The following is an 11,142-nucleotide window of genomic DNA, read 5'->3' as shown; positions in this document are numbered from 1 at the left end:
TATAAACAAACTAAGGCTTTGTCTGTGCTCTTTCCATTTAAAATTAGAGGCAACCACTGGATTTTAATCATGATCCAAACAAAGATTCAGCATACATGCAGCATGAGAAGTTTTTAATCTAAATTAGACTGTATAATTTAGAAATTTGAAGCAAAAACAGAATGGTCTGACTTTAGTTTTGTGAAACTATACTACATAAAACATATCTGAACAAAACAGCAGACGAGTTGAATGAGATGCAGATTCACTCTCTGACAGCAGGTGGCGCTAATGAACAGCAATGATACAGTGTTTCCTTGGTTACTGCTGAAAACAAAGCAGAGCTGCGCTTATGAACACTACTTTAATATGCATTGTTCAGAGGCAAGATGAAAAGAAAATACCACGTAAACTTTTCTAAACATAGTCAGTTCCCCTCAGAGATACATTCATATAAACTCCCAATCCAACTGTATCGCGATTTGTTTGGCATCTCAAACGATTTGAATCGTCACATATTTGAATCGATTTTCGACCGGCTCGCGGTTAATTGTTTCATCCATATTCAGAATATTCAGGTTAAAAACAATGTCCAATAATACTTAAATTATTCTAATTATAATAAATGTCTAATTATATTCAGATTATACTTCATGCCTAATATTCTTTAGAATATTCATCAGTCTAATAATATTCTGAATATTCAGATTATAATCAATGCCCGATAACATTCAGAGTATTCAAATTATAATCAATTTCTGATAATTCTCAGAATATTCATTTCATCAATGTCAAATAATATTATAATCAGTTTCCAATTATATTTGGAGTATTCCAATTATAATCAATGTCTAATAATATTCAGAATATCCAGATTATAATCAGTGTCCAATAATATTCTGAGTATTCCAATTAGAATCAATGTCTATTAATAATCAGACTCCTCAAATATAATCAATGTTTAATATTTCTTTGAATATTCATATGAATGTCAAATAATATTTCTTTGAATATTCAACTTATCAATGTCAAATAATATTCAGATTACAATTAATATCCGTGATGGTTACGGCCCTGAAATCTTCTCCATGAAAATACCCATGCCGAAAAGAAACTATGTTACCACACCTATAAAATATATATAATAGCCACAAAGTGGATGCAAACAAAGCTGAAACTAAAATATGAATCGTGAAAGTAAAAATAAACCAATAGAGTACAGCTGCAACACCCTGACTCAGGAAATGTGAAGCTTTTTGGCCATTTGCGCAGCCATTTATCCATTAGATGTGTATGAGTATTTCATGCTCATAAAGATTCTGCTAGGTTTGAATGGGCTATTTATAGCAAGCCAATTACGTAGTTTATCGAACGTAACCCCTTCCCACAGATCTCGCCCAGAATTCAAAACACCGCGATACCACGCTGCTCGCTCGCTACACTACACTAGGCTGTTCGCGCTGAATGTATATGAAGCTGTAGACAAGTGTGTCGCGGCACATGGCGATGGCGCACACAACTGCCGACATCTTGAGAGAAAAAGGTAACTGTGTGCATGTATCGTGCATTGAATCAAAACCAGTCATGCTCAGTTATGTCATCGAGTGACTAACCCCGTCCAACGCTTGATACAGGCGACACGGATGCTCGCTCAGATTACAGTCTGATAAGCATGCGATCTTGTCAGATGAATATATATCGGTAACAACTGATCAAAAGAAAAGGGTTGCGTCAAAATGATTATGACGGAGCGCTACGCAAAAATAAGGGGAATACAGGTGCTCCGTGCTCGTACCCCATCAGAGTACTGAAGACAGGAGTAGAGGGTCACTGGAGAACGGAGGGTGTAGCCTATTCGGAATAATGAACTACAATATGGACCGCAAAATCTGCTTGCATTTGTTCTAAAAATATATGAAAAATTATTAGTTGTCTTATATTTCTGTTATTGCTACCATTGTAATAATATCAATGAACATAGTACTAAATAGTATAATGTGACAATTTAGTAATAATAAAAATAATAAATGTTAATATTAGCACTATGAAAATTACTGTCACACCTGTAGACATCAACGTAGAGCGATATTACCAATTTGGAAAAGCTCACATTTTATAGTCTTTGAAGTGGCCAGACTAAAACTTTACGCGTGTTTAAATGTACGAAACATTCTAGAACTGCTTAGTTCCCTACGCGAATTATAACACTGTGCTTCTCATCTACAAACACACAAATAACTGTGCAGGTTACTTCAGCTACATTGAACACGGGACCAGGAATTAGTTTCCTTTTGTCCTTCGCCCTCTTGTTTTTATTCTTACGCTCTTTAATGTTTACAAACCTACAGTATAATATTAGGACACGCGCATAGTAAGTGATACAAGTGCAGCGCGAAGGTGCGTCGGTACTTAACTATTTACACAGGTGCTGGAGACACAGGTCGAGACATTCCCCCTCCACCTCGTCCTCCGAGACGAGGTCCGACAAGGGGCGCATAGGTAGAGGTACGTCCTCCTGGAGAGGTGGTCTCATCTCCCGCAAGAAGAGCTCCAAGAACCTCTTGAAGGTTTTCTCCTCGTTGGCAGAGCCGGCCATCGCTTCTCATTCCTGGAGAGACCAGAGACAGCTGGAGCCGGGCAAGAAGTCTACACTACTTTGAATCATAGGCTGGAGCGACTCGCGCGAGTTGGGGAGGGCGCGCGCTCGCGTGAACGGAGAGGGATTCGCGCAACAGACATGCGTGACGTCACATGGGGGCGGGGGGGCGAATTAACCTTATCATTAACCCATTTAATCCCATATATTTGTGACGGAAATTTACTCTTGACTTTAAAGGTTCTAAACTGATGATGTAGTGTATTTTACATAGAACGTTTTATTTACACGGTGTAAATAGTCACGTGACGCATGTGGAAAGTCATGTCATAATACAGACACACTATCATGATACATATTTGAACGTATTATTAATGTATTATTCAGATTGTTCTGTCTTATGTAAATCATAGTAGGCCTATGTAAACATGTCGCAATTGTGACCAGTGGAAAACCCAGAGACCCTCTGTAGTTTCCCACCAGACTGGAAAAAAAAGTTCTTTTAGAAATGGCAAGCAGTTTGTTTGGCAAATCCGAGGAGCAATTACGTAAAAAGTATAATATTCCAGTACTGACTGACCACATAAATAGCCTACATGTGGTTACATTATTTTGCAGAGCTAATACTTTAAACATTTTTATATAAAGTAACCTAATCTGCAAAGTTATTTTAATACATTTTGTAATTTTAAAAGCTTTAAATTACATTTTTAATTTTATAATTTAATCAATGTACCTTTTTACATTTCATCTAGGCATTTGTGCACGTGCTGTGTTCTGTATTTCTCTATGCGCAAAAAGAGAATAATGTGTATTGAGGGGGAAAAACACATAAAAAGGTGCACGTCCGGATTATATTCAAAACAGTGATAGTGTAAGAATATCAGTTTTTGGTATAAATAACTTTCCAGTAGACGTTGGTCCATGATACGCGCGATAAACCAACCTTTTTTTGCCACATCAAAGCTGCGTGAAAGTATGACGTCGGCCGAGCACATACCTGTGACCAGTGTTGGGAGTAACGCATTACAAAAGTAATAATATTACGCAATAAACTACATTTTAGCATTTTAGAATGCCTAGTCATAAGTCTGTGGATATTTTGGTGAAAGTAACTCAAAAGTAACTCAAAAGTAGTGTAACGCATTACAATTCAGAGACAGTAATATTGTAATGTAACTAATTACTTTTAAAAGACAGTAACTAGTAATATATAATGTATTACATTTTGGAAGTAACTTGCCCAACACTGCCTGTGACGTAACCAGCCTATGCTTCATGTTTAATGCTGCGTTTGGTTTTGTCGGCATGTTTAAGAGCAAGGTCCTCATTTGTCACACCTTCAAGTCAGTTTCAACGTTATCTCGCAGTTTTTACGGATCATAACCCTTTCCTGCCAAAGCTGAAATAATTAGGCTACTTAATGGCCATACTACATACTGGTGTTCTTAATGGCCCCAATATCAATACAATCAAAACTGTCACTGTGAGAACTGGTGGCTATCCCTCGGAAATTTGATGCACATTAGGTTATTATTAAAATCTAATTAGGCTACTAATAATCTACTGTGAGACTGTGATTCAGACGCCGTGCGAAACAATTATTTAATCGTTTAATCGAAAATGCCACGGTTTACTTCGACAGAGCTCTTAGAGAGATTGTTTATGAGTGTGAAAACTCGATAAGTGATGCTCTGTGTGCCTGTATATAGGACATCAGAGCTTAAGCTAAAAATAACTGATGTAGATTTCATATCATCGCTGGGAATTAACTGTTCCGCTCCCAGACATTGTTAGTTCAGCTGCGGGTTGCCAGATATTATTAACCCCTAAAAATTAAAATGACAGAAAAAAATCTAACCTTCTTATATGAGTAAGTGAGTAAGTGAGTAAGTGAAGTGACATGTGGCCAAGTATGGTGACCCATACTCGGAATTAGTGCTCTGCATTTATCCCATCCAAAGTGCACACACACAGCAGTGAACACACACATACACCGTGAACACACACCCGGAGCAGTGGGCAGCCATTTTTTTTGCTGCGGCGCCCGGGGAGCAGTTGGGGTTCGGTGCCTTGCTCAAGGGCACCTCAGTATGGCCTCAAAGATATCCTATATTTATTGTGGTTTTAGGACATGCCTAGTTAGTTCAACAGGGGGTTGCTAGATCATCTTAAAAGCAAAATTAACCCTTTCAAGTATGCATTAGCCTCTTAAGACCCGGCAAAACATTTTAGGAAAAAGTTTGTATTTGTTCATGTCATTACATTGTTTAGAGCATTAAAAAAAATGTAAAAAATAAAAATGATATTTCATTCATAAGTTATGCTACGTCCTTGGTAGAGGACATCGGGACTCAATTTCTTTAAAAAAAATATAATAATATATAATATTTCATAGAATATTGAAATATATTTTCTTTCCCTATTCATTTGTTGTGTCTCCCAAAATGCGTAATAAACATGCTTTTAGTCCCGGTGTCCTCATATGAGGACATGTATGAAATCAACGTCCTGTTTCGTAACAAAAAGTCATATTTTGATTTGGAACCCCATAACATTTCCCTGAGATGTTGATTTATGACACACAGTTTAAAAATTAGTCAGATTTAAATGATGATTACAACATATTATCATATTTCCATAAGAGTGTCACTAAATTGTGGCATATATAGTCTCAGAGAAATTCACTAAAATATAATGTCCTCATATGAGGATGCAGGGTCTCAGGAGGTTAGTGTAAATATTTTCAAACTAAATATTATTGTTAGACAGCTATAGCTGAGACATTATTATTATTATTAGTTCAAATGTGGGCTGCCAGATACTATCATTAACCATTAAAATGACAGGAAACAATCTAAAATCTTCTAAGCATTTTGAAGGATTATGGTTTTAGAATGAACCCTTCCATAAATGTACTAGTGTAAATATTTTCACACAACTTACAGCTATTACTGAGGAATTCAAATGACAGAAAAACCTTATGAGCTTTGTGAAACACTGGAAGCTGATCCCATATTTATCAAGTTCAGAATTAGCATTATTAGAATGACTGGATAATTTCAAACTCAGTATTAACCTTTTCAGAAATGTAGGGTAACCATAGTTTATGGTGAAATATCATAGTTACCACAGCTATTGCTAGGTAACGAAATGTCAGAAAAATTATGAAAGCTACTATGGTATTTCGAAACTGGTTACCATGGTGCATATTTGTAAAGAACAAAGTATAGCCTTGCCTGTATAGAGCAATCTGAAACTGTATTCATAGTCAGCTAGTAACCTGTCATGTTCACCTTCAAAATGATAAATCATATGGTAAAGCGATGTCTGATGCAGTGACCCAGGATGACAGTTTCATAGCAGTGTAGAAATACCCAGTGTACCTTCCTCCTCACCTGAAAAAGCCTGAGGCCAAGTGCTTGTTAGGACACAACTAAACAGTCACTCATCTAAAACCAGCCCCAGATGATCTAATCTTATTAGTCCAGCACTCCGTCTCAGGCAGTTCTTCAATCATGATCTCTTCCTGTGTCTAACATGGAGGTTAAAAACATCAAGAACACAATGTCGCCTTCTTTCCACATGAGCATAAAGCATTTAAGTCAGTTCTTCTGCAGGGTGTCTAAACTATCCATCGCCAGCCAAGGAAATATGAGGTGAAGTGCTCATATTTTATCTTCGTGCTGATGTAATGCTGGCTTCCCAGTGTATAATTCAATTAAAGTGATGAACCTCACACATATACGCTGGAAGAGAACGAACCTGGATGATATACTAATATTGAACTGGCACAATCTGCGGCTAAATTATTAATGTTACTTGGAGGTGAATGTGAGCGGTAAACTCTTTATCTCTATACTGTCACTCATGCATAAATCAAGGCAGAAAGTCATCCTGATATGACCTGTACAACACAATGTACACAACAAATCCTTCTCACTGGGTTCATTAGGGCCAAATTATTCAATTGACTATTACAAATTTAGTTAATTGCATATCATGGCACAAATTTTGGGCCTGTGTAAATTAGGTGACATGATTAACGATGATTAGTTTGACTAATCACTAGCACTTGAAGTGGCAGAAAAACAATTTTGCATATATTAAATACAGAATATTAGTAAAGCGGTGGGAAATAATGCACACCAACTTTTAATAGTTTGATAAATATATGGCCTTTAACCTGGTCCGTCATCCAATTTTCGTTAGAAAGTTTTGGTCACTTTGGAATAGGTTTGGCATTTTCAGTCTTTCCTCCTAAATTGTAACACTGTCTCACTGTCTGGTGGGAAATTTATATTGGATCCACTAATTGATCCACTAATATCACAATAAAATAAATAACTAAGGGCCAACAATCAATATACTATAATTTATTCAATAATAATCCAAGAACTAATTGTCCTTAATTGTGTTTTTATATAATATATACATATCTGTACATTCCTGCTATGATGTTTCCTTGTTTTTTTTCTCAGCATATTTCAAGTTTTGAAGTAGGAATACTGCTTTGAAAACCAAAATGGTCTGCAATACATCCTCAAGACAGATCCTCCATTCGAGGGCGTTTGCTGTGGTTTCCTGAAGGAGATGAGACTGCAGATGAATCAGGAGTAGTTCTGGGTTCATCTGGGGCATCCCTAAAACCCTGGACCTGTGTGAGATCACAAATGTATATATATGCATATTATTACAGGGTTATTATATTTAACTAAAATTAAAACCATTGAAACGTCATGTACTTAAATTACTTAAACGTTAACCAAAATAAAATAAAATGTAACTTAAATTTGTTTTATTTCATCTAGTTGCCAAAGCAATATTTTGTTTAATTTAACTTTTAATTGAATTAACTGAAGTACTAACTAACTAAATTTAAACTAAAACTAATAAATAAAAAAAAATAATAAAAAGGCATATTTAAAATAAAAATATCAAAAACACAACAAAATTACTAAAACTTTAAAAAATTAAAGTGAAAACAGAAAATTAAAATCTAATTCAAAATATTAACAAAAACTATAATAGTATATCAATAACACTAAAATAACATTACTGTATATATTTATTATATATTTTATTTTCCTTACATTTTTCTTTATACATTTATATATACACACACATTCCTGTGATTAACACCTTTATACATTTTTCTTACATAACATATTTTGTCCTTACATTTTCCCCACTGTTACTCTTAAACTTACTGTAATCTGATATTGAATTGTGGCCTCCATTTGACTTGGGGACTTGTACAAGGAGGCGAGCCTAAACAGAGTGGACAGGTGAGAAAAGCATTAAAAAAAAATTGTTTTTTCGTTGCACAGTGCACAATCTCTCCCTCTCTGACCTTGTCTGCTCGGTTTAAAAAGCAAGAGGGTCTGTGGCAATTCAAATGCAGGGAGGCTGAACTGTACAGCCAGCGGGAAGACCTTCAACTTTATGGCAAGAGACGAGAAAGCATGATGGAGATGCTCTCTGTGCCTTTCTGCTGCCTGCTGCTACAGAGTAATAGACTGGCAAGTATGCAGGATGCATTATGAATAAGGTCTGGCTACAAAAGGCAAAGCAAGCTACTTGTTCAAAGTGATTCATTCCATCACCCACGGAGGTGAAGGGTAAAGAGTTTATGCAGCATGCACTCTCTCTCTCTCTCTCTCTCTAGAAGATAAATTTGGCTGAGAACACCACAGATGTTGGCTTCTATTTTCTAAAGCCACATTTTGCTGTGTCAGGTTGAGTGGACTTAAAAGACTAAATCCAATATAAAAAAAAACACAAACACCCTCCCACACAAATAGCAAATTAAAAGTGTCTGTGTTTACCTTCGCAGTCCCTCCCAGTGCAGGATGAGCCTCTGCGTCGCAGCATGACCCCAACTCTCACCTGAGGTGTGAATTTTAATTGTTATTAGGTTGGTGAATATGCAAAACAATACAATACATGAATGTATTCATATCTGTTATGTCTTACCTAATGCAGGAACCAGCTTAGATTGGCCATTTGAAACCCTTGTCGTCATCTGATTGGTCAAAACAACCTAAGAGCACATGATAACTGAACGTAATTATTTTTTATTAAAAAATTATATATATTCTTAATATTTATTTTTCATATATTCTTTTATACAGTTTAGATATTCTTAATATTATGTATACATTTATATATAACATACATACAAACATACATATATATATATATATATATATATATATACATAGACCAGTGTTATTTTAGCATTATTGATGTACTATTACAGTTTTTGTAAATATTTTGAGTTAGATTTTAATTTTATATCTTCTGTTTTTATTTCTGTTTTTTTTATTATAAAGTTTTTGTAATTTTGTTGTGTTTTTGATATTTTATTAGTTATTTTTTTTATGCCTGTATAGTTTGTATTATTTTTATTAGTTTTAATTTGAGTTAGTTCTTAAATTAATTAAATTACAAGTTAAATTAAACGGAAATGAGAAATATTGCCTTAAGTTGTTTATATATTTCATATTTTTAACAAATATTATTTTATTTTAATTTAATTATTATTAATTTAACAAAATGTGAGTATTCAAAAATAATTAATCAAATCTTATATATATCCTAATCAAATATCCTGAACAAATACACACACACATGTAATATTAAATTATTTTTTATTAAATATTAGATATTTTTATTTAACCAAATATAAGTATTCTGCAAAAAATAAATAATTAAATTGATTTGTCTGCCATTCATTATTCTGTTTCAGTAGTAAGAGTTGCTAAATACCGCTAAACTATGTTGTGTTGCTAGTTGGATAAGCTGCTGGGCAAGGCCATTCAGGAGGCGGGTCCTCTGAGAAAGATCCTCAAAGTCATGCCGGAATGGGAAGGCGATGCTGTCAATCACTACTAACCTCACCTGTGATTGGATGATACAACAACATGTCATTTATAAGCATGTAATTAGCAGTATTGTAATATCACATTGCTGAAAGAGATGTCCTTAAGCAGCGGTCCTGATTATTCATTTTCACCTCGGGATGCTCAGAAAGGAAGTCAGGTAGGAGGTAAACCTCAGCTAACAGCTCTACATAGTCATGGCAACGGACCAAGAAGAGGTTGGAGAGGATCTTCTCAACAGTAAGTTCCTCTAAAGCCTGTCTCTGTTCTAAGAGGAAAAGCAACGACAGATTATTTAACAATTAAACATTTTGTGTCTCATAAATTAGCATGAAACTATAGGTAAACAGTATTAGGCCTGTAGAGCTCATAAAGCATTTTCTACTGAATATATGTACATTTAGACATCCCAACATCTCAGCTACTCAAATCAGACCTGTATCCTCTGCCAGGAGGGTGCAGTGCTGCACGGCTGCCTCCGCCATATCAGCAACCCGCTGCACTAAGAAACTCCCTTCTGTGTCTATATACAGTGCCTTTCCTCCCAGACCTCCAAAACACACAGGAATCTGCACATCCACAGCCAGCTGCATGCTAAAAACGGGAAAAACAACTCATGTGAAAATTACAAAGACATCTTAGGGCACATACCACTTTTGAAATATATGTGCCACATATTACCAAAACGTTGAATTTATGATGCATTGTACAATTTATAATTGATTTCCTCCCATACCACAGCTGAGTCTTTCCGACACCAGGGGACCCGCAGATCTCGGTGGTCTTTCCCACAGGCACGCCCCCTCCGAGGGCATCATCCAGGGCCGAGCAGAATGTCACAATGCTCCCCAGAGCCTGCTCCTGGTGCAGGAGATCCAGAGCTGTTAGGCTCTCTGTTGCCGCCCTCTGCTGGTGAGGCTGGCCGTCATCCCTCAACACCTGCAACACCTCCACTGCCTCCTCCTGTGATATACCTGCCTCTGTGACCAGCACGGATTTAACATAATGTACTTTTCTAGTAATCTGTGACTCTTGTGAGGCGGTAAGAAAGGTACTTCTGTGCTATTTTCAAATCCAAAAAATACTTTGTTGATGGGTAAATACCTTTGCAGAGCTGAAGAGGACGCATGTCGGTCAAGTCTGACGCCACTTGGAAACCCGCATTGATGAGCTTCACCTTCATTGAGGGCGCCAGTGGGAGGCTGGGCACAGTCCTGTGCATTTTACTGTTGACACTGACAAAAACCAGGCTGAAATGCCGCTTATGTCGGTACGTTACTATGCCAGTTTAGGACAGATGACAGCTAATTCTAGCCATATAAAATAGCCTTATTTGGGTGGACACATTCAGAGTCACTCTTTGAAGGATTTACTATCGATAGAATATTTTTGTGAAATAAAAATTAGATTTTAAAATATAAACATACGTGGACTTACGTTTCTTCTTCTTCTTCTTCTTCTTCTGGTGTTTTATGGCGGTTTGGCAAACCAGCCAAAAAGGTGCATTACCGCCACCTACTGATCTGGAGTGTGGAGTGTGCATAAATTTGGAAGAAAGAAATACAGAAGGGGAAAAAAAAAAAGAAAAAAAAAATTTAAATAAATTTTTTTTTTTTATTAATGAAAATTAATTAATACAATTAAAAAATAAAATTAAATAAAAAAGGGACAAAAATTCCTAGA

General features: G+C 35.9%; 2 protein-coding genes and 1 long non-coding RNA gene across 4 annotated transcripts in view; 1 reads left to right on the top strand and 2 right to left on the bottom strand.

The window, feature by feature from the left end:
• The window catches only part of LOC107734442 (protein phosphatase 1E-like), a 49,044-nt gene extending 46,308 nt beyond the window's left edge, over positions 1–2,736 (bottom strand). For both annotated transcript variants that reach the window (XM_016546403.1, XM_016546402.1), the window contains exon 1: positions 2,394–2,736. In XM_016546403.1, the coding sequence (XP_016401889.1) occupies positions 2,394–2,575 (182 nt within the window). In that variant the 5' untranslated portion in view covers positions 2,576–2,736. The remainder of the gene's footprint in view (positions 1–2,393) is intronic.
• A 2,904-nt stretch (positions 2,737–5,640) lies between these two features.
• On the bottom strand, positions 5,641–11,020 carry LOC107734444 (DNA repair protein RAD51 homolog 3-like). Its single transcript, XM_016546404.1, has 10 exons — positions 10,887–11,020; positions 10,564–10,694; positions 10,196–10,439; positions 9,896–10,053; positions 9,594–9,727; positions 9,347–9,478; positions 8,552–8,618; positions 8,404–8,464; positions 7,786–7,846; positions 5,641–7,232 (listed from the first exon to the last, which is right to left on the bottom strand). Exons 1-10 carry the CDS (start codon positions 11,000–11,002, stop codon positions 7,119–7,121), a joined length of 1,218 nt encoding a protein of 405 aa, XP_016401890.1. The 5' UTR covers positions 11,003–11,020; the 3' UTR covers positions 5,641–7,118.
• Positions 7,870–9,448, top strand: LOC107734445 (uncharacterized). Its single transcript, XR_001639096.1, has 4 exons — positions 7,870–8,313; positions 8,412–8,469; positions 8,561–8,641; positions 9,371–9,448. It is a non-coding gene; the product is annotated as an uncharacterized LOC107734445 (long non-coding RNA).
• Positions 11,021–11,142: the final 122 nt, after the last annotated feature.

This window comes from Sinocyclocheilus rhinocerous, unplaced genomic scaffold, assembly GCF_001515625.1.
Source record: "Sinocyclocheilus rhinocerous isolate Xijiao unplaced genomic scaffold, SAMN03320098_v1.1 scaffold1211, whole genome shotgun sequence".
In the NCBI taxonomy this organism is placed as follows: Eukaryota; Metazoa; Chordata; class Actinopteri; order Cypriniformes; family Cyprinidae; genus Sinocyclocheilus; species Sinocyclocheilus rhinocerous.
The sequence above is the reverse complement of the archived record's forward strand: the minus strand, read 5'-3'. Positions and strand labels throughout refer to the sequence as shown.